Genomic DNA, 27,657 nt, shown 5'->3' with positions numbered 1-27,657 from the left:
TAACTGCAGCCAACGCCCGATTAGGCTTACAGATAAATCGTGAGTAAAAAAAAAACTTCACCAGAGATGGTAAAACTTTTGAAAGTGATTAGGTTCCAATTTTTTTTTCCGTTTAATATCTTAAGGTATTTTCAGTCTTGAAAAAAAGATAAATAATAGTGTTATCCCATGACACAATCGTTCTTCTCTGCATGCGAACTTCAATAAAACAAACTTACAATTCAAAACAACGTCCGCAAAAGAAACATCGAACGAACGCTCTGGAACCTATTTCCTTTTTTCACATCGGAAATAACAATTGTCAATATTGTACTAGCATAGTTTATTTATATGGCGGAGGCGAGCGCACGTCGCGTCGGTTACTTTTGGTCCCTTTCGAAATATTGAAACGGTACAATTTTACGCTACACTAGCCCTCGGCCTTACTTTTTGTGTACCGATGGCCAAGTGTTATGCCTAATTACGTTTAGAACAAAAACTTCATTAATAACTGTGATAAATAGTAATAAAAAATTGTTTTTATAGCACTGTTGCTTAACTGGTGGTGGTGGAGAAATTTCAGTTCGAATAAGACAGAGTCCTCGAGATTATAAACGTAAAACGAAATTATAAAAGTTTATATTTTCAGTGCCTTATCCAACTGAGCTTAATTTATGATGAAAAATTGTAAGGCTGAATTTCACCACCTAACTTTGACCTAACTATAACGATAACCGGTGTTTTTTGTATGGAGTTTGACAGGTTGTCAAAATTAAATTACGATGGTGTCATGTCATGTAAAGTCATTATTTTTCAATATTTTCATGCAGCTTGTCAGTAATAGAGTTAGTATCTAACAAATATGTACATCTATCATAAAGTGAATTGATTTCTGACAGTAGTTGTTCGCGTAAAAATTTAAAAAAAACTGAAGAATTACGATAGGCACGACTTCGTTGCTATATCGTGCAGAAAATATTAAGACCTTACCGAAATACGCAGCATGAGGAGTACAGGAAGTTTCAAAATAAAAACTAAAAAGGCAACTAATCTCTACGGATATTTGAACGATTCTCAGAAAAAGACGGATATTTTTTAAACTTTCTATGAGTTCGTGCAAACCGAATTGCCCAATGGCAACGTGACAAATTGTAGAATTATCTATGCAGCTTTAAATAACGAGATCGGGCCCTGCCTGTATTGCCATGGGAAATGTAAACACGGGGGAAGTCGGGGCATTATGCCTATGCTAATCCACAATTAGTCGATAAACGGCGACCGCTGTAAAAATGCATCCCACTCTGCGACCCGACCTTTTAATAAGCTAGAGATTTACCGGTTTGTATTGCAGATAAGTAAGCACTTTATTTTAAATTTACACTACATAACCCTTATTTAAAAATATGTGAATATTGAGATGATTAAATGTAATGAATGATGGATTTGCATAGTTATAACCCTCCCTGTCTCGCTCGTATTGAGTATTGATCAGCTTATAACACGATAAATTATTTGGCAATTTAATGCACATAACCCACGGGTCGTTTAAAAATAGCATTACGTAAACAACCCGTCATGGACTCCCATTTTCCTGCCACTACACAATGACGTCACTGGCAGGCGAAACAAAAAACAAACGCGCAATAAATGATATCAAAAAAGAACAAATGAAGTTAACCCCCCGTCACCGCTGGCCAATCGGCCATTCAGCACGCGGCGTGGCCATAAAATTAAATAAATCCGTTATTTTTCAGGCTGAGGAGCGGCGGGCGCGGGCGGTCAATCGGCCGGCACGATAACGACCCGCATTTGTAAAGATTTCGCCGGTCGTGCGCGCAGAGACTATTCGCTAACCTAGTGGCCATACGTTTACTTGCACTGAAGAACTTTTAGATACGTCCAGTAGAATTGATTACGAAAGTATCAGTGTTAACCAAAAATCACGCAGGACCGATTTTGGCAATCCTTGAGAAAGGCCTTTGTCCATCATCAGTCTTCGTTCACCCTTGGACTAACGATGACCTAATTTTCTTTTTTTTTTTAAATAAATAAAACTTTTATATGCCTCATTCGTGCTCCTCCTTCTCCTCCTTCATGCGAGTATGGGACTACTGATAGTATCGTTGTGAAAATGTTTACTTCAAACTTACCACTAGTTCCAGCGCCACCTCTACAATCTCCTCGCTCTACCCAAGTCATCAGGCACGCACTGCGTCGGCTAAGTCGCGAATAAATGAAAATTGATTTTAAGATTGTGCCCGACGCCGGCCGCTGACAAATACGCGGCTTATACGCCTGCCTCCGTAACATACTCCTACGACGTTTGATATTGATTCCGATTCTTTGCTTAAGGAGGTTAGGACAAAATGGAACGGGGAGCTTGATGGAGTAACAGAGTTATGAAGGGGTAGCGTTTGTTTATTGTTATGTAGTAAGCAACTTATGGATTTTACTAATGGTCTAATGTTATACTTTTCATTACCTCCTAGCTTGCATCTCACGTGATGGAAAAATAATTAGGGTGAAGGTGGAAATGAGTTACACCCGGCATACTGAACCATATTTTTTTCCAATACTTGTAAAATGTTGTTGTGTATCTCTTTCATTATGTACCTATGTCTTGGCTGCTTGTATGTACCTTTCTTTCAAATAAAAACTATTATATTCTAAAATCTAAATACCTATTTATTTTTATTTTTGACTCTACCTGCTAGTCTTATAAGGAAGATTTTAAGTATTTTATGGGTTATGAAACCAAACTTAGATCCAGTCTCAGAAACCAAACCCATAAAGATTTTCCGAGTCAAGAAAGAGTTCGACTCTACCTTAGCCCAAGATCACCACCTAAACTTGAGAAAGTGATTGTGTGAGTTGATATTTTGGTAAATTTTTATCTAATCTTACTGATAAATCAAAACCATTTTACAATTCAATTTAGGCATACACATTACACATACAAGTTTAAACGCAATGCCGCTGGGTGGGTATCAAATCAATTAGCCAAGGGGGTGCCCACCCCCCGCACACGTGACGTCACTCATCTGCATCAACACCGGGCTGATGCAAATTTAAACACAGTTTAAACTCGCCTTTTTACTTCGCGTAATTTTTCCATTTTGCGCGTCAGTTGGCCATCATTGGCCCAAAATTGTTATTTAATTTTCGTCTGGTACAGCCTTGATATAATAATGGAGACGTTAATTTTAGTTTGATGGACTGACAAAAATTAAGGCAGTAATTTTTTTGTCTTGTTAAAGCGATGTGAGTTCTTTTTGAACTCAGGTAGTTGAAAAATAATTAATTAGTGATTCGTAGAAGAAATCACTCAATTAACGACAAAGTACTTTACATCTAATTCAGAAGCTGTTTCTTTTCAGAACTGGGCCATATTATTGCCTTGTAGCAGTTGTAGGGTTATATCAAAGTAGGTAGTACTAAGCTGAAGTGGGACTTTGAAAAGAGCGTTTTACTGTGACTTTATTGAACGCCTATTTAACACTAATCATTGCATATTAGTATGAGAAACACGTAAATCACACAAAGGACGTAAAAAACTCACGTTAGATTAGATTTCAATAGTCAAATTAAATGCGTTCTTTTTTGCGGCACGTCATAGTCAAAGGCATTATTCTTATGCGTCTTTCAATTAACGGGACCTTTTATGCAGTTAAAATTATGCAGCGTGAACGCATTCGGAAATGATACGAATAAAGAGTGGCTGCATCTTGCTTCTAATTGTGAAATTTCATGGGAATAGTACGCGTGTAATGAGTTCTGCGATTCGGCCGTTTAATATTGTAAACCGAGGGACGATTTAGTTCGGGCTTAATATCCGGCGGGGATGCGCAAGACATAATGCATTTTTGGCTCGTCCCTTTAGGGGTGGCAGATAGGCTTTTTTAATATTTCGTTAAAGTAAATATTTCATTTAGATGTTTCGAAATTTTAAAATTATTATTTTGTTTTTGTTACTTAAAATGACGTCTTATTCCCTCTCAAAATGCAATTGACTGATAGGGTAATTTTTAAAAACTAAACACTGAAAAAGATGTGTAACACTCTATCATCTAAACAAATGCAATTTATTCATATTTTTCTTAACACTAACAAAGTTAAAACCTCAGTGTGAGAAAGTACATACACCTAATACTGAATAACAAATTAACATCGAAGTAACTAAATAATTGATACTTGCCTACTTAATTTAAAATAATGATCTAATTTAAAATGAAATTAGGTATGCAAGAAACATTTAAGCCTAACCGTTGTAGCATTTCCAACAATGATATCACGAGGCTGTAAATAATGAACGCAATTACCGATTCCACAATTAGCGCTGTTTTCCACAGAAGCTCCCGTTAAGAGCATTGATTTAATTTGCACAACCCTATTAATTTGCCACATCAACTGCCCGGTAGCGGGTAGAACACGAGTAACAGTAGGGACGCACCCATTCAAACAAACGGATCCACAAACCTTTTTGCACCCTATTACAAGCTCACAAGGACCACAATAAATCAAACAATCTTGTACGGTCAGAAAAAATATATTTGCAGTACAGTTAGCAGGGAGGGACGTGTGTATGACGTTATAAAATAAAATTGAACCCGCAAGAGCGCTCCACTCGGATCTAATTAAATGATAAGTGTGATCTAAGATGAGAGGACTCTATCCTTAATAATTCGTATTTACATCTAGGTCCGAAGATTGTGTCCAGCTCATTAAAAATAATGAATGGCCTTCATCTTAATGAGAAATACGAATAAGGTAATAGGATAAGACATTGTTGCCTTCACAACATTCAGATTAATCATTCAACGTTTAGTTCATCTAGCTAGTTCTCGATTATGAAGTTAATATTAAAATTCAAGCTACAATGTTGCGTGCAATAGGTTAAGACTTAAAAAAATCCATTAGTTTTTAATTAAACGAAAGCTTAATTACCACCTTTACAGCCTTATCACAACCGACTATGGTATTAAGCAATAACTTACACCGATCAATCTTCTATTAGAGAACAATGATCCAAAAATTGTATGACATTACACCCCAAAACTTATCGCCCCAGTGACACGCAACGCACGACGTCACTGCATTCATTCTTTCTCACGACACTTAGGCGGTCGTTATAATAATCTTTATTTATTCTGTGGTTCAAGCGCACGTCAAACTGAATGGAGTATTATCCCGATTCCACATTAACACTAAAATAAAGATTAGGGGCGAAACTGCCGCGTAACACCACATTAGTAATCGCGACAAGCGACGCACAATGGGGAGTTTTATGTGGCAATATGCTAATTCTCTAAATAGATTCGTTTTATTTTTAAATTATGGAAAGTAACTAAAAGGTCTCTACTTCGATAAGAATACCAAAATTCACTACACTTTGTTACTTAATTTAAATTGTTATTGTTTTATTGTTACAGTTAAAGTCTCTTCATTTCCAGCCTACATAAATGGTCTGTCCTTAGTTCTCTTTTGAGGCGACATCCATCATTCAATAAGTAGTAGAAGTATCAAAACTTTTATTTAGTACCTAGGCTTTCAGAAACATGTGATCTGTCACATCACATCACCACATTACAATTCAAAACGACATATTATACTTATAGCTCGACTGTAAACCGACGTCCCGATTCCCAAACTCGCCTAATCGACCGCTGCTCATGACGAGTGCTTTGACAGTCTTCGCTGATCAGTCAATCGGACGTTAAATCAATGGCGTCATTGGCGTCACATCATGCCAAAAACCGGTGCGTCATTAGCCGCATTACCGCAGATTTGCGTCGCGCACCGCACTACGGGACGGTTAGGGCTGACACAAATGACCTGATTGACGTTTTTACAAAATATTGTTGCACAAATTTGGAGGATCGTCGAAAGCTCTATATTTAGTATGATTGCATGAACCTGATCTCAATGTTAATTTATTCATATTCCCAGTTATGGTATGGTTTATCTACCAACATATCGGGTTACAAGGACCGCTTGTGTTGCAACTTTGCAAGCTTTTTTATGACTAGACTTAAGATCCTATGTCCCCTAGATGAAGCAGAGGACGTCCAAAACAATCCTCCAAGCTTTTATATGAGACTCATGCCCATTTTCACCATCAAGCTCTAATTCTTAAGTGACTCCTATGGTAACAAATAACAGGAATTTTGTTTTCATAGGGGTCACTTAAAAATTAGGAATTGATGGTTAAAACGGGCATCAGTTACTTTTTCACCGGACCGCGATGTAGCCTTAGTGTACACTCGTAGTCATCGTAGCCTACCACGAGTCGCCCGCAGATCAGATCGCATGATGCTGGCAAACTCAATGATCGTGCGTACCCATTCCCGGGCACTCTCAATGTTTTCGTGTAGACTTAGTAACCTTTAGATAAGTTCCTTGTTCCTTTTTATTTAATCACCGTTTCGGTTGTGGTATATGAATAATCTCATTTTGAATTTTCTTATTTCCAATTTACGGTGGTCTTGCATGGTCTTAAATGTAGAGCCACTAATGGGGGTCCATGGAAAGAGAAGAGTAATTTTTTTTTCTATATTTTAAGAGCAAATTATGCTGCTTTATGTATGCTGTTCCAACCGTGGTTCCAACCAACCGTGGTTCTAACCTACCGTCAAATTTCGACGCAAAAGTTAGATGATTCACATGTCTTTTTAAGCAGTCAGCTCTAAAATCCCTAACTCTACATCGCCGGCAGCGAAAAGGTCGCACGCGCCGCTACGCGCCCCCGCGTTTTATCTACCAAAAGTAACCTCGACGCATGCGTCTGACACAGATAGGGATGGGGTCAGGAAGTGGACGTCATTGTGACAGCTCACAGCAAACACACCCTTAAACTTGTAGTAGCAAGGACCAAAATCGCATCTAAAATAAACACGTGACGTATCAATGACCCGAAGTATATGGTGATAATGACAATCCCAAATCTTAATTTATGGTACAGATTTGGTACAATGATACTTGAGATTCGGTTGCATTGTTATTGTTTGCTATAAATATGATATGAATGTGACGAGCTTGTGGGTGAATTAATTTGGATTAAGAATCAAAGTTGCTATTCCAACGCCCTATTTTAATGTCAACAAAAATAACAAAACTACATAAATACAAATCCATGGGAAAATAAAGGTCAATGGTGGATTTTCAGTTTTCTTCAATGAACGCAAAAAAAAAACACAAATTTAACTATCGAAGTTAATTTAGATTATAAATTGGTGTTGAATACTACTTTATGTCTTAATCTGATCTTTCTAATTTACTGTGGATGACTGATTCAGATAGATAGAGATCTAGAAAACCTTAAAACCAATATCTGTAATCTGTATCCAACAAAGAAACTGAACCTTACAAATGCAACCAGTTGTAAATGTTGTAAAAAGGCGCGCAATGTCAATAATAAAGGATAGACAAGCGCGGGCCCAATATTAACCCGCGCCCGCCTGCATACCTGAGTCGCGATCCGCACCGCTCATTTGTACTGCCGACATTTTAATAATCGCATATTTTTATACATGCTGCAGGCAGTCTTAAAAATTGGTAATTTGGGAAACAGCCAGATTTTCAGGCCAGGTGTTGTTTCAAATTAATAATAATTAGCTTACTAACGTACTTATGAAATTGCAGTTAAAGTAGCAGGTTAAAGTAAAAAAAGTTCCAAAGAACTAAAAATTCTGAATAAAAGTGAAGACTGAGACATTTAACCAACAACACAAATTCAAGAAATCTTAATTTCAACAATAAAAACGGATTACTTACTGGAATATTTTAAAGGATAATTAAAAAAAACAATGCCAATTTTTTAGAGAAAGACATTGTTATATTAATGACTTATTCAGAAAAATCTGAAATTATATGTAAGTTTTTATTATTTTTACAGTCGCAAACCGTTTCAGTTCTCAAAAACCGACAGCCTTATTCAAACATTAAAAAAACATTACTCAGTTGATGAGAATGATCATAATTTAATAACACGTAAGTTAAATATTTTCGCAGATTACTACAAAGTCGCTCAGCATATTATTATGTTTCACACGAAGCTACCTGAAACCGCAGAACATGCTCTGGTTTCCACTTGATATCTTCATGTATCTATTTTAATAACATTTTTCCCGTGGTAAAGTTTCTTTATTTTCGAAATGGATTATACGATGACTCAGTTAGCAAAGAAAGGTAATTATGGTAATTTATTTACAGAGTATGAAAACTAATATGTATGAGCAAACGCGATAATAATTTCCAAACTTAAACTAAGAGAGCTTTATCATAGTCGTTTCTTAAATATTGTATATTGTGAAATTATAATTATTTACCTACTAAATTATGAAAAATCAATAATTTAATCGTAATGACGGTGTTCAAAGTCATATCGAAAGACGTGTATTATCTAAACTGGTGTAAATAGAAAACCGGAAAATGCTTGATTTTCTTTATTTGGGCATTTCAAAGAATATCGTTCTTCACAACATCGCAGCAGCAAAGTCGCCCCGCGCATCCCACCGCGCCTGCCGTGTCTTTAGAATTTTAATTAAATTGTTCATTGGCTCAATTAAATCGATTATTAAAGCGAACGGTGTGTAATGTTACCGCTCGGAATAAGCGTGTTTACGTCGTACGAGATTGTCATTGTTGTGTTTAGTGTTGTAACGTAATAATGTTGATGTTGTTGGTTGTTGGAGTTGGGTACAATCGTATGCGGTTATTTTGTTGGTGGTTGTAATTAGAATTTTATGAGGTTTGCTCATTTCATTTTCTGATCTCAAATTCAGATCAAGTTAGAGTCGCAATGTCTCCAATCTCATTTATTGCTTTTAGTTAATCGTGGTAAACAGATAGCTATACTTACTCGTATGAAATAGGTACTTTGATAGTAACAAATAGCCAGTTTTGACAAGGATAAAATTGTGGGCTTAAAAACCTGGTACCTACATCCTTAAGGCTATAAAAAGGTCTAACGTAGTAGATTAACTATTTTTTTTCCAATAAACAATAAACAAGTAATTGAAAAACAAAATTATGTCGAGTAGTAGGTACACTTACACTCGACTCGAGTCACATAAAACATTAGAGAGTTAAGAGCGCCAATATCAATTTGATTCACTTATTCGACAATCATAATGAAATTAAAAATTCGCCATTTGTTATGTAGAAATCGCTTTTGTTCGCCGTTAACATGCCAAGCTCTCCTTGATCGCGAATTCGCTTCGAACTTCGCGAGTTATTTCATAATAATAACCAGTGCATTATTGTAATGACTGCTGGAATGAAACGTTATATGAATGCCATGCCGATTTAATTAATGGTGTGTTAAACCATTTTCGTGCCATTGTAAGCATTCAGGTCGATGTTTTACGATGATAACTGGAATGGGTTTCGCGGAATACCGAATAGGTGGGATTCAGCTGATGTTTTTGGATGATAAACATGAAATAATGCTGGCTCCAATATTTGACGTGGTTTTACAAAAATGGGACATCGTAGCGAAGGCTCTGAACGTTTGGCTATAAAGAAATCTTCTGTCTTTTTAATAAACTTCTGTGTCGGGAAAAGCGCTTCATAACCGTTCACTTTGTAAAATTCCGATCAAAAATCTAGTTACCTCGGGACGTTTAGGTACTTCCTTTCAACAAGGCATTTCACTGCGTTACTGCTACCAACCAAAGGTAAAAAGCAAACAAAAATAAACCACACTTTGAAAACAAGTTATTTTAAAAGTAACAAGCCTACTGGAGTTACACAATCGAAACTTCCAACACAATTTTTTTGCTATTAATTCCCCGTTCAACTATGAAGAAGTTTTAAACAAGACTTCGCTCTAACAACGCTAAAAGACAAAAGACATCCAACAAAGGACCTTATTACCCACTTAAATGCATTTCTGGTGACAGCCAATTGAATTGAGGCTAATGAACTCTGCCGGCAAAGCAGGAAACTGCAAATGGGTTACCACGACGAAGGAAGCAACGGCAAAATAAGTTTTCCTACTAATTGGGAAAGATCGAGTTACACCCACGCGAGGGCACACCAATCACATTATACTCTAGTTTTCACAAATTATCTGTGAATATTTTAGCCTAGGCGCAGACCACTGAGTTTTACCTGGCCGATAGTTGACTCGGGCAGTTAATCAGTATGTATAAAATTAGATTAAATTAGATTTTTTTTACAAATTAGAATCGGGCCCAACTATCAGCCGACTACAAGACTTCTGTAGTCTGCGCCTAGGCTAAACTATAAGTAGCTCAGATAAGTAAGTATTAAAATTTAAATTTAGTCACAGGAAATCGCGCTGCACAGGAATTCAATTAAGATTTATCGTAGTAATAAGTTGAGAACAAGTCTTTTTGCTTCGAATCAATTACTAATTTCCTTCCACTAAGTACCTACCGCAGTCCGCAAACCTCTCTGGAAAGGATTTCAATTAATTAGTTGCGTTCAGTTTTATTAATCAAATATGTAATTAAAATTTATAAATTTAATGTTATACAGATCTGCAAACGAGTAGCGCAAATTAATTAGATATACTTACTAAGGCGTAACTTATAAGTAAAGGTTCTGAAACTGGCCAATGCAACCCCAAAATTGCCCAAAAAGCCCTCAATAAAAATACGAAATAAAGTTAAATAAACTTAAGCAAAACCAAAATTAATAAATGTTACCTATTATCTCCTATTTCTATTGATTAATTTCTGTTTACGCAAAACTTAAAATCTGCGGATGTATCATTTACGCAAGCATTGTTTACTAAGCTGACCCATAACGACGTCTGATAACATGTTTACGCGTATCGGGGGCAATTAGCGACTACATATCGGCTTATTGCTGCTCCCCGGGGCGTCATCGATGCCTAATTTATTGCCTTTCTTACGTATGCCACTAATTTAAGATGTCACAGCTTGTACGATCGAGGGTTAAATATAGCATGGCTACAGAGGTTGATATTGATGTTGCATTGTTAAGGCCATCGCGAACTAATGATAGAGTCGCATGAGAGTTTTAAGTCACACGAAAATCGGGTTTACCTACCTACTAATTTGTTACTAATCTAAGAGGTTATTATACTAGTATAACCCCTTTGAAGGAATAGGTCGAGCTTCCTTTGCACCCTGTATAAGAATCTGCGACATTGCTTTTGTATTGGACGACAAATGTTATTCTTTATTTTATTCCTATTCCTATACTGATTTTACAATTTACATAAGTATACACATCATAAATTCTGTTGTCACTTACCAAACACACTGTAACCCTTAAATTGGCTGATTAAAATCCTATAAATCCACGCAACTCGCAGAACGTGTCAAAAGAAACGCTTCTGAACATGTGTTCGGAAGAAAGTTTAAATATGGGTAAAACGCGATCAATCACCAACAATGGGAAGCGGAGGTGCCCCCTAGAGGAAAAAAGTTGAACGGCTGCAGCTGATTTATCGGTGTAGTTAGAATTATCGCCATTTGCAATTCTTGCCGCGGTTCGGCAAACAAGTTTAGATAACGACCTGTGGGCGGGAGAACCTTCTTACTAACTCGCATTCTTCTAAGTTCCGTTGTTGGTTGTAGGGTTGCTCTGTGTGAGGAGATTGGAAAAAGACAGGTTGAACGAAAATAAAATACTTTCTGTAGCAGAAGATAAAACGCCTATTTTGAATTAAAGAACTAGGGACCTAATTATGTTAATTTGCTTTTGTTAAAGGTTTAAATATTTACATGCGTGTCTCAAAGTGCACAAATTAAACTTGATTTGTTAACTTAAAGTATTTATTTAAAGACTTTATTGCACACACAACAATGTTCTGTACAAAAAGGCGAGCTTAATGCCATACGTCATTCTCTACCAGCTGTACAAAGTACAATAATCATCATCATTTCAGTTCTCTGCTGGACACAAGCTTCCCAAAGAGTGATAATAATGTATGACGCTTGTTTGCTATTTTGATAATTAATTAAAGCTATTAACCTCACGTTTTATTTACGAGTTCTATAAAAGTATAGTTCATAAAGAACCTGTTACCCAAAGCCCCACAGCTCAAATGGCTATAATGACTTCAATCTATCTAATCGTCACCCTATACATCCCATAGATGTTCCCATAAAACCGCCTCCTCAAGCATCGAACCTCTGCCCTCGCAGACAGATCACACCCACGGGACCCGAGTTGCTTGAGCAGACTCAACACTTTTTCTCGTTTAGAACTTCGGATTTACGGATAAATCAAATGTGTCACTAATGCTCGCTGCTGTAAAGAATGGTACTGGAAATGTGTTTATTTAAGAAGGCTTTTGTTCGATAAAGTAAGGTACGAGTAATGTAATGTTTTACGAAATGTAGCAGTTTGTACCAAGGATATTTTTATATTTAACGCTCTTTGTAATACAGAATACACACAATGATTGACGAAAAATTAATTTAATAGCTAGCATGCATGCTAATTAAGTCCCTAAAATAGTAGGTACTTAAGTAACCCAACAACTTTTTTCGTCAAAACCCCTCTGACGAGCAGGAGGTATATCTACCCACAGATATGGAAGTGTACCATACTATTATGTGAACCCATTTTAAGTAGCTACTGGTGCAACGGCAATCAACCGTTTAACTAACCCATGTAAAACCATCGTTAAATAACAGGTGGGTCTAAGTTCTAACATGAGTAGTCCACAAAATAGAAGGAACGTCGTCGCTTACACGCAATCTCAAACTATTTGGCGGTAACAAACGATCCCGACAACATAGTTGTAATGACTAGGGTTGAGCTACGTACGCACGTTAAGTTACTACGATTACCAGTATAAATTCCTTTTCAATAAGGTAAATTTTCGCGTGTTTGATAGCAACTAACACAACCTGTCGCTTTCAGTTTCCGTAATTGGTCGGTTCGTCCCACAACCCTCAGTGGCTCGACTTAATGCCCATCAGGTCGTCAAGACCGGAGACATTAACCGCGCTCGTATGGCCGGCGATTATCTTAAAGTTAACCCGTCGTTACGATCCTTATTTGCGGTTGTGGAATAATGGGACCGAACTGTGAACATTTGGTGTTAAGTTAAAGGCACATGAGGATACTTTGGAAGGTGATTTCCTCCTGCCTTTGCGGAGGTTGATCCGGAGACCCTTGTAGATGATTATTGTTGAACTTATGCCTATGTGTGCCACTGTTTCGACATTAAAAACGACATCCACGGGTTACATTACAAAATAACTGACGGTTTTTTTCTTCAAGATTGAATAGAAACACAATAACTTTCTGTTCCAAAATGCGTTTTAGGCGAATATAGTGTCTATTAGCTTACCACTACGCTTTAAAAAACTTAGGTTACAAATTATATTTTTAGGTGGATTTCTTTTGCAAGAAGTGCAAGAAGACACAACTAACTCCTGAAAACTACCCTCCCAGTTTCAAGATACCCACAACGCAAGAATTTCCTGTTCAATTCTATTACCCTCCACCTTACAACCGAGTGTCTCAGAACTGTAGTTAGGTTTTGGTACCAATGTAACCGTTGCCACGTAGCTAATAATGGCCGCTCTGCGCAACGTCTGCACATAACCGATATTGGACGTTTACTGCATTACAGTCCAGCTGTACGGCCAAAAGACACCTTAATAAACCTACAAGGCACCATTGTTCAAGAATTGAGCGAGTATAAAAAACGTACGTAGTTTACGAAAGAACTAAAGTTAACCTGCATAGAAATGTAAGATGAAAATAAAAATGAAATCAATTTTCACAACTTTACTTTGAACAAACGGTTTTATGTACGTTTCAATCCTCCAGCTTCATTCATAATATTAATATAATTTTCTCCTGAACACACTTCTTTATTCAAAACAGGTATCGATCGATTTAGAAGACTCGTTTCATATTCACTCATGGGAAGGTTCCCGCAAACGTGAATGATGCCTCGAGGCCCAACCATCGTAGGTCCAGCAAAAAATCTTGTACCAAAATGGGGATTCGCAGAGAAGCAAGTCACCACAGACTCGTAACCAGACAAAGCTTCCACCATCCTCTCCACGAATTCGCCTATAGACCACGCCATACACAAAACTGCAGATTCTTCTCCGTACTTGTGGTTTATCACTTCTGTGCCCGCTTTTCGTAACAGCCTTGTTAGTGTATCAGATTTGCACGAATCAAGAGAAAACGTTGACGGAGCGAGATTTGAAAATAACGGTACAATAGTCTCTTCGGAATGTCCACAGATGACTGGTATTTGCAACCGACGAGGGCTCACATTCAACGCATTGCCAGCGAAGCTTCGACATCTAGCTGTGTCGATGTGAGTGATCCCACAAATTTTAAATGGGTTGTAGGTGCTATACTGGAGCATTAGAGCACTTGCAAATGGCACTATTGAATTTATAGGATTCGTAGAAATAGCCAGGAATGCATCGCAGTTTTGTTCAGAAATCACTTTGCAGAGCTTTTGGACGGCAGGGGCATTTGCTGCGAGCATTTGATCTCTGGACATGCCACTTCGTCGAGGAGTTCTTGCAACCATCACTATCAGGTTGGCATATCTCACGGCAGCTGGCAGGAAATTATCGCCAGCATAAGACACCACCTTCGGTCCTTGCGACATGTAAGCCAATTCCAAACCAATCCCTCTTACTCTGTCGTCGTCATCGTAAATATTGAGTTTCGTAATTTTAGGATTCTGCGTCAGTAATAAGGCTAAATTGGATCCAATGCGATTACCAGCTCCTACGATGGAGACCTCGATGTGTCGTATTTGCAAATATTTTGTGTTTACCCAACATTTTGTGGTGAATACTGACACCAATCTTCTAAACATGATGTAAAAATTCAATTAACATTTCTTTAGAGTTACTAAACTAATTTAACAATTTAACATCACAAAAATTAATCAAAAAGTATGGACCATGGCATCAACTTTCAAAATGACAAATTATGATCAAAGATTATGATTTATAGGATGTAAACAGCAATCTTCTTTCTCTGCATGTTTCTTAGCCAAGGAGATCACACAAAAAAGTATAAAATTGTGGTCTAACCCAATGCATAGAGTAAAAAATGCACAGCGAAACTATATACGGAACCTACGGAAGGCAACAAAGCCATAGACAATGCCATGTCATTATTTAATCAATCAAAAATGACGCATTTTGTCAAATCAAAGCGAAGGTATCACGGTATAAAATATTTTAATTAAAATTCCAGTACAAGTCAACCAGTATTCATGCACCAAATGTTAAAAACCTGTAACAATGCTTGTCGCAAAGAAACTTTTAACGTCCCAGATATCAAATATCGTTACTTCCTTCACTAGAAACTATAAAGTGACCATCGTCGGTGGAGCAAGTGAGATTGGCCAAACGGTAAGTCTGATGCTGCGAGCCCAACCCTCAATCACTAAGCTGAACATCCATGATACCCTCAACCAGACCCCAGGAGTCATTTTAGACTTGTCTCACATACCTGCAGAATCAATACTCAAGGGCTTTTCGGGCGAAGAAACCTTAGAACGAGCGCTGAAGGATTCAGACATAGTCCTTGCAACCGGAGGAAGCACACGTACTCCTGGGACCTCTAAAAAAACATGGCTCTCAAACAACACGGAATTCATCAAAATGTTCTCCAGCAAAATAGCCAAAATAAACCCTTTTCCCTTCGTGGGAATTCTCACAGAACCGATAAACATCCTCGTTCCAATGTCAGCTGAAATTATGAGGAATCACGGGGACTACGACCCAAAGAAGTTGTTCGGGATTGCCACGATAGATCACCTACGAGCCCAATCGTTGTACGCTTTGGAGAACAATTTGAACCCTCGTAACTGCATGGTTCCCGTAATAGGCGGACGATCGGGGAAGACCGCAATTCCTTTAATATCACAGGCGAAGCCGGCTTGTCCAATGAACGAGAAAACTATACAGGAGTTTACTTCTAGAATACGTAAATGCGACGAGAATATAATGGATGCCAAGAAGGGTTGGTCGTCTACTTTGTCACCTGCCTACGGTGCTCTAATGTTCACGCGATCGGTCTTGGAAGCGCTTGATGGCCGCCCAGCTAAAGTCGCGGCTTACATCGAAAATAATGACTTTGGAACTAATTACTTCGCGGGAATAGTTAATGTGAACAGTAACGGTGCTGCTGAAATGCAGAGGTACACTGACTTGTCCAAATTCGAATGCCACTTACTGGAACGAAGCATTGAGCAAATAAGAAAAGACGTTATCAAAGGAAAGAAGATTCTCGAGTTAGCTTAACTTGTACGTAATTATTTTTACCAGTTGTGCAATATGATGGTGTCTTTTTTTAATGGAATTTATTATGAAGATAATAAACACGCAAATACCAATTAATAGATCCATTTATTTACACTTAACGCGATGTTCTTACAATCGTAACAACCAAACGCACGTATCACAGAGAACAAGTAATAAAAATTCATTTAACATTGACTACGAAATTAAAGAACAATTTATATACTAGAAAAATATACTAAACTATCACTAAACTAGGAATCAATACTGAACACTCCTTTTTGGCAATTCATAGTGATATTACTCCGATGTATGAGACTACAACGCATTAAGTGTATTTTAAACTTAATATAAAAGAGCAATTAATGGTTTAAACAATGTAAACTTCTTATTATTAATCAAATATCAGCTTGTTTCATTAGATCACAACCAAACTGAAATTATTATCAACTCCAATCCACATTATTGCAATACAATTTTATCTGTACTGAACTTGGAACAGATATGTTTCATATTTAATTTTTAGTCATAGTCACTTACCGCCCTTTACATTCGATTTTTACAAATTGAACATGAAATTCTTTAGTACAAAAATTCATTACAAAATTGTTCTCTGTAAAATTATATCCTTATCCTGAAATATCAATTTGAACTCTTTTGGCTTCAGAATAATGACAATAATTTCTCAAACATAAAAAAATATGTTGTTTCTTGATTAAAAATTGATAATAAGAATACACGCTCGAACAAAACCTTAATAATTCTTAAAATATCATTTGGTGAAAATAAAATTAAAAGTAAATCTTCTAGTGATTGTGACTTGAAATTCATTTAAAGATTAATTACACACTAGTGGCACAAATTAACGATATCTTAGACTATGTACTTGCTCCTACGCCATCAAACTACATACGCAACATCAAAACGATTCGTACCACGCGTAGAAACAGGCAGATAATTCCAGCTGTAACAAAACGAAACTTGATTTATTATCTTATAACTCGGCAACGTTGCTTTAACCCAGTGGTTCTTAACCGGTGGCCCGCGGACCACTGGTGGTCCCTGGAGACATTCCAAGGTGGTCCACGAAGTGCACTTGCACACCTTGGTTAAAACCACTAACTGATTTTTGCAGTCAAACTGGTTTTGACCGATTAGGAGGTAGTCCCTGACAAGACAGAAATTTGGTAAAATGGTCCCTCATCACTTAAAGGTTAAGAACCACTGCTTTAACCGAAACAAGCTAAAGGAAACGTGATTTTTAAGCAGGACATTAGAATAATATTATATTAGCTTTAGGTTAATGTGCTATAGCATGTTAGGTTCCTAAATTGTTTTTAGTACCTATAAAGCGAAAATTTTATGGACTCATTCCGATTTATCGAATCCGCATAGATATTACCTCATATCCCTTTCAAACCAAAGCAATTTAACGCAACAGCGTCAGTGATAGATAGCCCGAAAAATACGTAAACGAAACCGCGGCGTTGTTAGAGATTTGCCTAGCTCCGACAAACCCGAATAAAAAAAAATATGGAATACTATCAATTTAAACTTACATTTCATTCCTCGTTGCTTTTACTGATCTCGCTGCCCGTCTCGCTGAGTGACGTGGAACGTACACTGACGGACGTCTCCTTGAACTGACTGATGAAATCCAGAAGTTTCTGCAAGTTTCTCTGCGTTTTAATCTGGTCTGCGAGGAGTTGACGCTTCTCTGCGTTATGTTCGTCCATGTTTTCTTTGAGGGATGCCGCCCTAGCCTCTAGCTTGCGAAGTTCTATACATAATTCCATGTTCTTCTCTTGGAGACGCTTGCGTTCGGCTAGTTTGTCTGGAATGAAGAGATATTATTATTTTAAAGCAGAAATAAATTTCAATCGAGGCTTAGATAGGACAGACCACGGGGCAGACTGAAGCTCTACTGAAATTCGAGAGATCTTCAACATGGTCATACTAATATTTCTTCAAGGGGGAGCCGTTTGCTGTCACAAGTGACTCAAAAAAAATCGGCCTGAATTTATCTATTGAAATTGCAATCGACTTTTTATAAGTGTTTGTAGTTTCAGTTGTCTATCCTTAATTTGGTTGGTGTGTTTCCACGTGTCACGTGTCCTGTCCTATGTAGCTGGTCGCGTCGTGTCCTACCTCGGCAGAGCTGCGAGTCGGGGTCGGCCCGGGCGCGTCGCGTCCTACCTCGGTAGAGCTGCGAGAAGGGGTCAGCCCGGGCGCGTCGTGTCCTACCTCGGTAGAGCTGCGAGTCGGTGTCGGGGTCGGTCGCGTCGTGTCCTACCTCGGTAGAGCTGCGAGTCGGCCCGGTCGCGTCGTGTCCTTCCTCGGTAGAGCTGCGAGTCGGAGTCGGGTCGGTCGCGTCGCGTCCTACCTCGGTAGAGCTGCGAGTCGGGGTCGGGGTCGGTCGCGCTGCAGACGGCCGGGTCGGGCAGCGGCGCGCGGCAGCCGGTGTGTCGCCACGTGTCACGTATCACACAGGTCACACCTGAGCCGGTCGCGTCGCGTCCTACCTCGGTAGAGCTGCGAGTCGGGGTCGGGGTCGGGCGCGCTGCAGACGGCCGGGTCGGGCAGCGGCGCGCGGCAGCCGGTGTGTCGCCACGTGTCACGTGTCACACAGGTCACACCTGAGCCGGTCGCGTCGCGTCCTACCTCGGTAGAGCTGCGAGTCGGGGTCGGGGTCGGGCGCGCTGCAGACGGCCGGGTCGGGCAGCGGCGCGCGGCAGCCGGTGTGTCGCCACGTGTCACGTATCACACAGGTCACACCTGAGCCGGTCGCGTCGCGTCCTACCTCGGTAGAGCTGCGAGTCGGGGTCGGGGTCGGGCGCGCTGCAGACGGCCGGGTCGGGCAGCGGCGCGCGGCAGCTCACGCAGAGCCCGCCCGCGCTGCAGCCGGTGTGTTGCCACGTGGCGCACGTGTCGCAGCACACTAGCAGGGACGGAACATCTGGAACACAAGTTTATAAATTTTAATACAGTCAAATAGACCTATGATACGTGATAAACGATAAGATTATCGTCGATTTTAGGAGTATGTCACGTTCCCACGAAACAGAAACAGTTGAAGTTGAAACAAAATTGTTTCAACCCATGTTAGTGCCACCACGTTGCCCAACGTGGTGGAAGGGACAAACTTTATTTTACTATATCAAATAAAAGGTACCAACTATTGGATCAGATCCATTTTAAAAATTTTCGTTTGCACGATAAACAACCAATTTATTTTGTCTTATCTATTGTTGAAAAAGAAACTGTTCAAGTTCAATAAACTTTGTTGATGAGTACAGTAAGAAACGTAATGATTAATGAAACTCACCATTTCTACCGCAGCCTTGGCAAACTTTTTTGATGGGTGAGAAGACAGGTTCCACAGTCAAACTAGGCGGCAGTGCTGCCACCCAGGCCGGCTTGTTGTGTAGTAGTAGGCTGACTGCAAAATATAGACATATTATTATAATGTTGTCAACCATAAAAACGCAATTTTAACCGAGGAGTAGACTAGCAATAAAACTTGCAGAAGTTGACTTCCGCAAGCTGTTTACCACTGTAAATAGCTGTGGCAAGCCAACTTCTGCAAGATTCATTGCTAGTCTAAACTTCGCTTCAGTCGCACAGGGAGCGTAAGCCAAATCCTGAATAAAATATGCATCTGCTAAAGTCGATTGTCGCTCTCCTGAAGTATGTACGAGGGCGGCACTGAAAATTTCGGGAATCAAGGAAGTGAAACAACATTACTATTTAAAAATGTATTTATTGCTTTTTAAAGTATTCTCCGCGAACTTTGACACATTTTTCCATACACGAAACCAATCATTGAAGCAACCATTGCATTCGGAAGTTTGGGTCTCCAAAATGGCCGTTTTGTAGGCTTCCACAGCTTCTTCAGGTGATGAAAATCTCTGACCACGCAATTTATTCTTAATTTTAGGGAAAGTATAGAAATCATTAGGGCTTAGGTCGGGGCTGTACGGCGGATGGACTAATAATTCTATGTTTTCTTGCTCTAAAAACTCTTTTGTTCAGTGCGCGGTGTGAGAACTCGCATTGTCGTGATGGAGGATGATGCGGCGGTTGCAGTTCTCTTTACGGAGTTCAGAAACGACCTGTGGCAAACAAATGCTAGCATACTAATCTGCATTAACCGTTCTTTGTCCCCCAAGAGGAATAGTCGCAACATGGCCGGTTTTGGAGACAAACGTGGCCACCATTTTTTTTGCAACACTCCGTGAACGAACAATTTTTGTTGGCTTTAATTCATTTTCGAACACCCAAACTCGTGACTGGTTTTTTGTTTCGGGTTCGTACGCGTATATCCATGATTCGTCACCTGATACGATGTTGTATACAGCATTTGAGGATCCTGCATGTAATCTCCCGAGAGTTCTGACGCACCAAGTAACGCGAGCCGCTTTTTGCTCTTCACAGAGCGAATGCGGTATCCATCGGGAAAACAACTTTTTTACACCTAATTGTTCATGCAAGATTATTTGTATTTGACTCATGCCAATGTCTAAAGTTGCCTGAATTTCGCGGTATATCACATGTCGATCTTCTTCAATCAGCTTACGCACAGCATCAACGTTTTCTTAGGTGACTGCAGTTTTTGGACGACCTTGACGGGGATCATCACTGAGCTTGACACGTCCACGTTGAAATTCAATAAACCAGCGATAAATTGTGGTTTTGGATGGGGCTTCATTACCAAATGCAGAAATCATCCGGTCAACACACTGTTTTTGTGTTAAACCACTTCAAAAGTCATAATAAATCATCGCTCTTGAATTTTCTCGAGTCAATTCCATTTTCTCAACGACTAAACAAGTTTGACAAGACCTTGTGATACGACCGAGAATCTTTTTTTAAATAAATAAATGGTATACGATGTTTAAAACCCTGGAGTTTGCAATTAAATAGATTTTAATATGACTGGAACAGTGGAAATATTCCATTCCCGATACTTTTAGTGCAGCCCTCGTATAATGCTTTCTACACAAAGCAGTCCCATTACATATTTTCATAAATAAACAATCAACTTTTTATGTATATTTTATTACAATAATTACTTGCTTAATAAATTTTTCTTACCTTTATTTTCAGATGATAAACCTATCTGCATTCCTTCACATAACGTTTTGTATTGTGTCTAAACAAAAGAAAAGATTATGTTATTTAGGTACATGTCTAGAGTTAATACATAAAATATAATAATTTAATTATTATTATTATCGCTCATAGGTAAGGCAAACAATTTACCTGTTGTTTACGCAGTTTGGCTGAACGAGTCTGCGGTGGATCATTGTGTGATTGTAGATATGGGTAATGGGTCACTTTCTTGTTGCGTTTCTGAAGAAAAAAAGGCAATTATTTTCTGTAGTTTTGGCTTTGGGATACTATTAGCATTAAGGAAATAGTTACTTACTGGCAAACCCGCATCATAATTGGGACCGAACAACGCTTGTCTTTTAGCAGCAGACCGCAAGCTGCGCTCTGTTCTTCGCTTCTCTAAAATTTCCTTTTGGACCGGTGTTATCAAACCAACACACCTGAAGAACAATAATAAAACATTTTCAGTACATTTGGTTAAAATAATTATTTGATACAGGTTTTATAATAAATTACGAACCTCAGGAATCGTTCTTGAGAAACTGGTTCTCCTTGATCTGGGATTGGTGGGGGCGGAGGTGACGGAGAGAGAGGAGCCTTTAGGAACTCTTCTCTTTCTGCTTTAGGTACTATCCATGGAGGAAGACATATAGTTTTCTTCCCTCTGAAATTAAAGGTTATATTCATTGGTTGAAGCAATGTATCATAATCAAATATAAACTAATAAAATATAATAAATAAAATAGAATTCGGTATAATACCACAAACAGGGTCTCTTTTAATACCACAAACAGGGATATTTTGAATTGTTAGCATTTTGGCATTTTATTTATTTATTTGTAGTACACTAAATAAGTATTCTAAGAATACTAAAATAAATTTATGTACTCACGTTATTTGCTCTTTGGATTTATTCAAAGCGTTAACAAAATTAGTTCTGCTCTCATACACTGAAGGTAGGTAGCCTTTGAATTTTTCTTTTTCATCTGACTCACTGTGGTTTGAGTTTTCCTTTTCATTAGAAGACTTGAGTTCATTTTCAGAGTCTGACATATTCTCCCTAAAATTCTCATTGTTCTCGATTTTAACATGTATTTCATTTAAAACTGAGGGTTTGAGCAGTGAGCTTCTATTTCGGTTGCGGAATTGGATTTGATGGTCCCGTATTTGCTGAGCGACATATCGGTTATCATTTTCAATGTTGACCTGTTTGTTTCTTGCCTTCAGGCGCTGTTGATATAGCTCCAACTCTTTTCTCAGCTTATCAACAACAAGTTTCTGAAAAAATATTAAAATACTTAACAATATTTTATCAAGTTAAATTACACATACTGATGCTTTGCTGAATTTATAAAGATCACTGAGTATTTACGTGGTATTTAAATTACATCAATTACATGAAGGTTAATGATTGACCTACTAAGAAACTACTGTTTGTGTAACTTACCTGAGTTTGTCCAATGGCTATAATATCTCTTTCCGCTTCTTTAACCTTTGTCTTGAGATGTATGTTCTAAAAAGAGAACAGGCGTACGTTAAGAAAATGAAATTTATTACGTAAATAACAACAACAAGTATAATAATTTAATACATACATTCTCATCATCTTGTAAGCGCGCTACCCAAACCTAAAAACAAACGATAAACCAGTCAAAATTAATGTAATAAAGTAACAAACACGAACTTTATTTTTCTAAACCAAATTACAATGAAGGACTGACCTGATGAATTCGTATAGCATTTTTCAAGTCAGACTGCGTCTTACGAATGTCTTCTTTTATTTCGTTAGAAACTTCCATCGTTACTATAGTGAACACTATAACTCATAAACTAATATCAATAATATTCATTACATTAAAAGGGCAAAGAAACAAACGTAATTTATTACCACGAACCACTAAACGAAATCGACACTTTAGAAAACTTGTTATAATAAAAATATAACTTTATTTTAAGTGAAAAGTTAATGTCCTTTAATTTGCTAATGTATTAGGCTTCGTATCTGATTGTAAGTTAGACAAATTATTGTTTCGTTGAATTTATAAATAAATTTTTCGTTAAAATTGCAAGCACAAGTACTGGTACAACCAAAACTCCAAAAATGTGTGTCGTGAAAGAAAGAAAAAGAAAACAACACTCGATCTCGCTCATTCACAGTCGGTGATTGGTTAAGAAAGGCGGAAGAAGCGTATTTTGTACTTGTACAAGCATTCACAAAAATGAGCTATACTTTACGTCATTGATTGAGCTAAAATTAAATGCTGAAAAGATGAATTATTAATGAAATTAGCATTCCTTTATCGGAATTTACATTCCCGCCTTATGCAGTTCGATTCTTTCAAGTTATTTATAATTTTCAAATGTATATTCTAATCTGCTTCTTAGATGCCAATAAAGCCCTCCCCCGAAAATTTTAAAGTAAAAGCTGATAAATGGCTTAGAACCAATGTGCCATGTCGGTACTTAATGATTTAAAACTATATTTTGACATTTTGTTGAATAAAATGACATCTCTTGCAGTGTTGCCAGAAGGTTACTTTTGTAACCTTTTAGGTTACTTTTGAACTGCTGTGGTTACTTTTAGGTTACACTAATGAAAAGGTTACTTTTAGGTGATTTTTCAGAAATTGTAGAATTAACTTTACAGGTTATTCAGTAAAAAATATTAATAGTGACAATTTTAAAATTATGTCATAAAGTGCATTTAAACTTGAATTTGATTTATTATTTGTTAAAAAAAATGAGTTTTAGCGAATGTTTTTCGATAATAAAACGCAAATCCATGAAACGTTTTTATACGACCGGTCACTTTTCGAATTTAGATGATCAATTGTATTCATTTTCCATCCATGGACAACCTTACACAATCATCGCTCCGCACCCGCGCATGAAGGTTACTTTTTATTCAAAAAGGTTACTTTTTTTTATATTTCTGGTAATTTCTGACTAGACCCGACTGGCAACACTGATCTCTTGTCGCTGATTCGCATTTGTAGCCAGTGTTGCCAGAAGGTTACTTTTGTAACCTTTTTGGTTACTTTTGAACTGCTGTGGTTACTTTTAGGTTACACTAATGAAAAGGTTACTTTTAGGTGATTTTTCAGAAATTGTAGAATTAACTTTACAGGTTATTCAGTAAAAAATATTAATAGTGACAATTTTAAAATTATGTCATAAAGTGCATTTAAACTTGAATTTGATTTATTATTTGTTAAAAAAAATGAGTTTTAGCGAATGTTTTTCGATAATAAAACGCAAATCCATGAAACGTTTTTATACGACCGGTCACTTTTCGAATTTAGATGATCAATTGTATTCATTTTCCATCCATGGACAACCTTACACAATCATCGCTCCGCACCCGCGCATGAAGGTTACTTTTTATTCAAAAAGGTTACTTTTTTTTATATTTCTGGTAATTTCTGACTAGACCCGACTGGCAACACTGTTTGTAGCGAATGCGTGCATGCATGTTTCGCGAAAAAATTGCCTAATTTCTACAATTTGTGATTTTATTCTAGATTGTATGTCGTTTTAATCATTTTCTGTATAATTTAATGGGATATATTCATAACTGTTTCTAATGAACACCTGCTGAACATTAAAAGTCCGGATACAGTTTTAGGGAGTGATTTTACTAGTAACTTTTAATAAATATTAATCTCCAAATATGTCTGCAAAAAGAGCTGCGACCACCGAACTAAATCATGAAAACTGGGATCAGGAAGACCCGTCGGAACATGAAGAAATGGGCTCATTTAAAACTGCATCCAAGGACGTTCTCGAAAAACGTGTAATCAGAACCGCTAAAAGGCGTGCACCGATCGGCGGTAACGACGAGGTGAGTTTCTGCTAATCAGATAGTATTTGTGCTCTTTTAGTATAATAAACTAACAAATAGGTATCTATAATCTTCTTTGAGAACAATAGGTAGAAATGTCATACCTATGCTTGTACATAACATTAGGATTTTGGATCGCCAATCATAATCTAATTTCTTAATTTTGTTAATTTCAGAGTAAGAAAGGAGTCTTCAGTGGATTTGGAGGATTCAATAAATCACAGCCATCTTCATTTGATTTCTTAGCAAATCTGACAAATGGAAATAAAACTAGCAGCTCTCCTGTAAGCAAAAGTGACACAGCTGTGACATCAAGCTTATTTTCAAATAAGCCTCTATCAAGTACCACAGGATCAGGCATGTTTGGGTCACAAGTTTCATCAACTCCAACCAAATCAACATTCGGTGTGGCTACTTCACAATCTTCACCATTATTCGGAAGCTCAACTAATACTCAAGCTGCAACATCTATATTTACTGCCTCTAAAGCTGATTCCACTGTTGGTGATTCCCCTTACAAAACTCAACCTGTGTCAAGTTCCAATGAACCAAGCAGTACCAATTCCAGCAAAATTACAACTGCCATTTCTAATCCATCTGGATCTCAAGTAACATCTACAATATTTGGAGCACCCAATGGGGGTGCAAATGTGAACAAATCATTGTTCTCTAACACTAATAGCAGCACACCATTCAAAATTCAGTCTGTCTCAAGTTCTACAACAGTGCAGAGTAGTTTTGGGGTGTTAGCAACATCTGCAACAGAATCAAAGGCAAATGAAAGTGCAGAAAAGACAGAGACTCCAGATGATGATAAAAAGATAGCATACTATACTAAATTGAAGGGCCTAAATGAATCTGTTTCTGACTGGATCAAAAAACATGTAGAAGAAACTCCACTCTGTATTTTGACTCCTATATTTCGTGATTATGAAAAGTATCTGAAAGAAATGCAAGATGAATATCATGGCACTGACAAAGACGATAAATCAAGTAAAGGCACTGGCTCCATGTCTGAAGTAAAGTCTAGTGGCAGCGAATCAAGCACAACTAAACAAAGCATACCTTTTGCAGCAAACAACTTGAATTCTTCACCATTTTCTAAAACAGATTCATCACCAAATTCAAAACCAGTAACATTTGGTTTGACAACTAATGGGTCTGCACTTGGAGAGACACCAAAAACAACATTTTCATTTGGAATTAATAATTCCACAAGCACAACTACCACCAGTGCAGGGTTTTCATTTGGCATTAGCACAACACAAACTTCTACTACTACTGCAACCAGTCCATTTTCTTCTACTACAGGAATAAGTTCAGCAACAAGTCCATTTTCTGCAACATCCACAGGAAATTCTAATGGACCTACAGCACCCTTTTCATTCGGAATTGGAAAACCATTTAGTTTTAATTCCAATGTCCAAAAACCCGCCTCAGAAACAACAGAAAACACCAAAGAAGATGAAGATGAGCCACCAAAAGTCGAATTCACTCCAGTTGTTGAAGAAAATAGTGTCTTTGATAAGAAGTGCAAGATATTTGTTAAGAAAGATGGAAACTTCGTCGACAAAGGTGTGGGAACTCTTTACATAAAGAAAGTAGAAGACAGTAGTAAACATCAGTTGCTTGTTAGAGCAAATACTAATTTGGGAAATGTTTTGGTTAATTTGATTTTATCTTCTGCTATACCAACTCAACGTATGGGCAAAAATAATGTTATGTTGGTGTGTATTCCCACTCCTGATGCAAAACCACCACCAACTCCTATCTTGATCCGAGTCAAAACTACTGAGGAAGCTGATGAACTACTGGAAACGTTGGATAAATACAAATCATAAATTGTACTAGATGATTAGACTAACTTAAGTAACTTTGTAGATAGCAGTTAAACTGAAAACATAATATTTTACAATTCCATGTATCAATTTTTTATGACTAGTTTTATGTAAAGTAATCTGAAAATATCTGTACCCCCAGTGAAAACGGAGTTAAGTCAAAAATGGTGATTTTTGGGAAATCGCATTTGAAGTTAAAAAAAATCCTGCTTCGTCGCTATTAGAGATAACTTGGTGAAATATTTTTCAAGTGAAAGGTAATGTTAGATATAATTANTATAGAATATAGCACAGGACCGAGCACAGATCCCTGTGGCACAGACGCCCCAATATCATACAGAACGGATACTTCTTCGCCAAATTTAACTTGGAACTTTCTGTCTTGTAGGTAGGACTTAAGCACCATATAATATGAATTAGGTAGAAAACTTTTTAGCTTATACAAAAGACCTTTGTGCCAAACCCTATCGAATGCCTGCTGGATGTCCAGGAACACCGCAGCACAGTATTCTTTCTGCTCCAGTGATTGTCTTATCTTGTTCACTATACGATGTACTTGTTCCACTGTGCTATGTCGCTCCCTGAACCCAAATTGGTGATCTGGTATTATGGCTTCTTCTTCTAATATTGGTTTAAGTCTTTGCAAGAA

At 37.7% G+C, this 27,657-nt stretch overlaps 4 protein-coding genes across 4 annotated transcripts; 2 read left to right on the top strand and 2 right to left on the bottom strand.

Moving 5' to 3' along the window:
* Positions 1–13,738: 13,738 nt before the first annotated feature.
* On the bottom strand, positions 13,739–14,798 carry LOC114352942 (malate dehydrogenase). The gene has a single exon (XM_028304713.1). The coding sequence runs from the start codon at positions 14,780–14,782 to the stop codon at positions 13,739–13,741; it is 1,044 nt and encodes a 347-aa protein (XP_028160514.1). The 5' UTR covers positions 14,783–14,798.
* Positions 14,799–15,133: 335 nt separating this feature from the next.
* Positions 15,134–16,423, top strand: LOC114353110 (malate dehydrogenase). The gene has a single exon (XM_028304947.1). It carries the CDS (start codon positions 15,216–15,218, stop codon positions 16,218–16,220), a length of 1,005 nt encoding a protein of 334 aa, XP_028160748.1. The 5' UTR covers positions 15,134–15,215; the 3' UTR covers positions 16,221–16,423.
* LOC114353098 (uncharacterized) lies at positions 16,307–23,440 on the bottom strand. Its single transcript, XM_028304935.1, has 12 exons — positions 23,051–23,440; positions 22,925–22,957; positions 22,777–22,842; positions 22,222–22,607; positions 21,850–21,993; positions 21,646–21,769; positions 21,480–21,569; positions 21,312–21,369; positions 19,543–19,656; positions 19,018–19,173; positions 17,777–18,051; positions 16,307–17,181 (listed from the first exon to the last, which is right to left on the bottom strand). The coding sequence occupies exons 1-11, from the start codon at positions 23,126–23,128 to the stop codon at positions 17,780–17,782; spliced, it is 1,521 nt and encodes a 506-aa protein (XP_028160736.1). The 5' UTR covers positions 23,129–23,440; the 3' UTR covers positions 16,307–17,181; positions 17,777–17,779.
* A 1,343-nt stretch (positions 23,441–24,783) lies between these two features.
* Nup50 (nuclear pore complex protein Nup50) lies at positions 24,784–27,138 on the top strand. The gene is made up of 2 exons (XM_028304864.1): positions 24,784–25,170; positions 25,347–27,138. The coding sequence occupies exons 1-2, from the start codon at positions 25,000–25,002 to the stop codon at positions 27,009–27,011; spliced, it is 1,836 nt and encodes a 611-aa protein (XP_028160665.1). The 5' UTR covers positions 24,784–24,999; the 3' UTR covers positions 27,012–27,138.
* The last annotated feature ends 519 nt before the right edge of the window (positions 27,139–27,657 follow it).

This window comes from Ostrinia furnacalis, unplaced genomic scaffold (assembly GCF_004193835.3).
Source record: "Ostrinia furnacalis isolate ACB-3 unplaced genomic scaffold, ASM419383v2 OfSCF0155, whole genome shotgun sequence".
NCBI classification, from domain to species: domain Eukaryota; kingdom Metazoa; phylum Arthropoda; class Insecta; order Lepidoptera; family Crambidae; genus Ostrinia; species Ostrinia furnacalis.
Note: the sequence above shows the minus strand (reverse complement) of the source record. Positions and strands in the feature narration are given on the sequence as shown.

What these genes read in the sequence shown, in the direction of transcription:
- LOC114352942 (XM_028304713.1), bottom strand. Translation starts at nt 14,782, where the DNA reads ATGTTTAGAAGATTGGTGTCAGTATTCACCACAAAATGTTGGGTAAAC.
- LOC114353110 (XM_028304947.1), top strand. Translation starts at nt 15,216, where the DNA reads ATGCTTGTCGCAAAGAAACTTTTAACGTCCCAGATATCAAATATCGTT.
- LOC114353098 (XM_028304935.1), bottom strand. Translation starts at nt 23,128, where the DNA reads ATGGAAGTTTCTAACGAAATAAAAGAAGACATTCGTAAGACGCAGTCT. An exon ending in GCTTACAAGATGATGAGAAT is followed by an intron (nt 22,843 to 22,924) that starts GTATGTATTAAA and finishes TTCTCTTTTTAG; the next exon opens with AACATACATCTCAAGACAAA. An exon ending in CCAAGGCTGCGGTAGAAATG is followed by an intron (nt 19,174 to 19,542) that starts GTGAGTTTCATT and finishes CTTGTGTTCCAG; the next exon opens with ATGTTCCGTCCCTGCTAGTG.
- Nup50 (XM_028304864.1), top strand. Translation starts at nt 25,000, where the DNA reads ATGTCTGCAAAAAGAGCTGCGACCACCGAACTAAATCATGAAAACTGG. An exon ending in CGATCGGCGGTAACGACGAG is followed by an intron (nt 25,171 to 25,346) that starts GTGAGTTTCTGC and finishes TGTTAATTTCAG; the next exon opens with AGTAAGAAAGGAGTCTTCAG.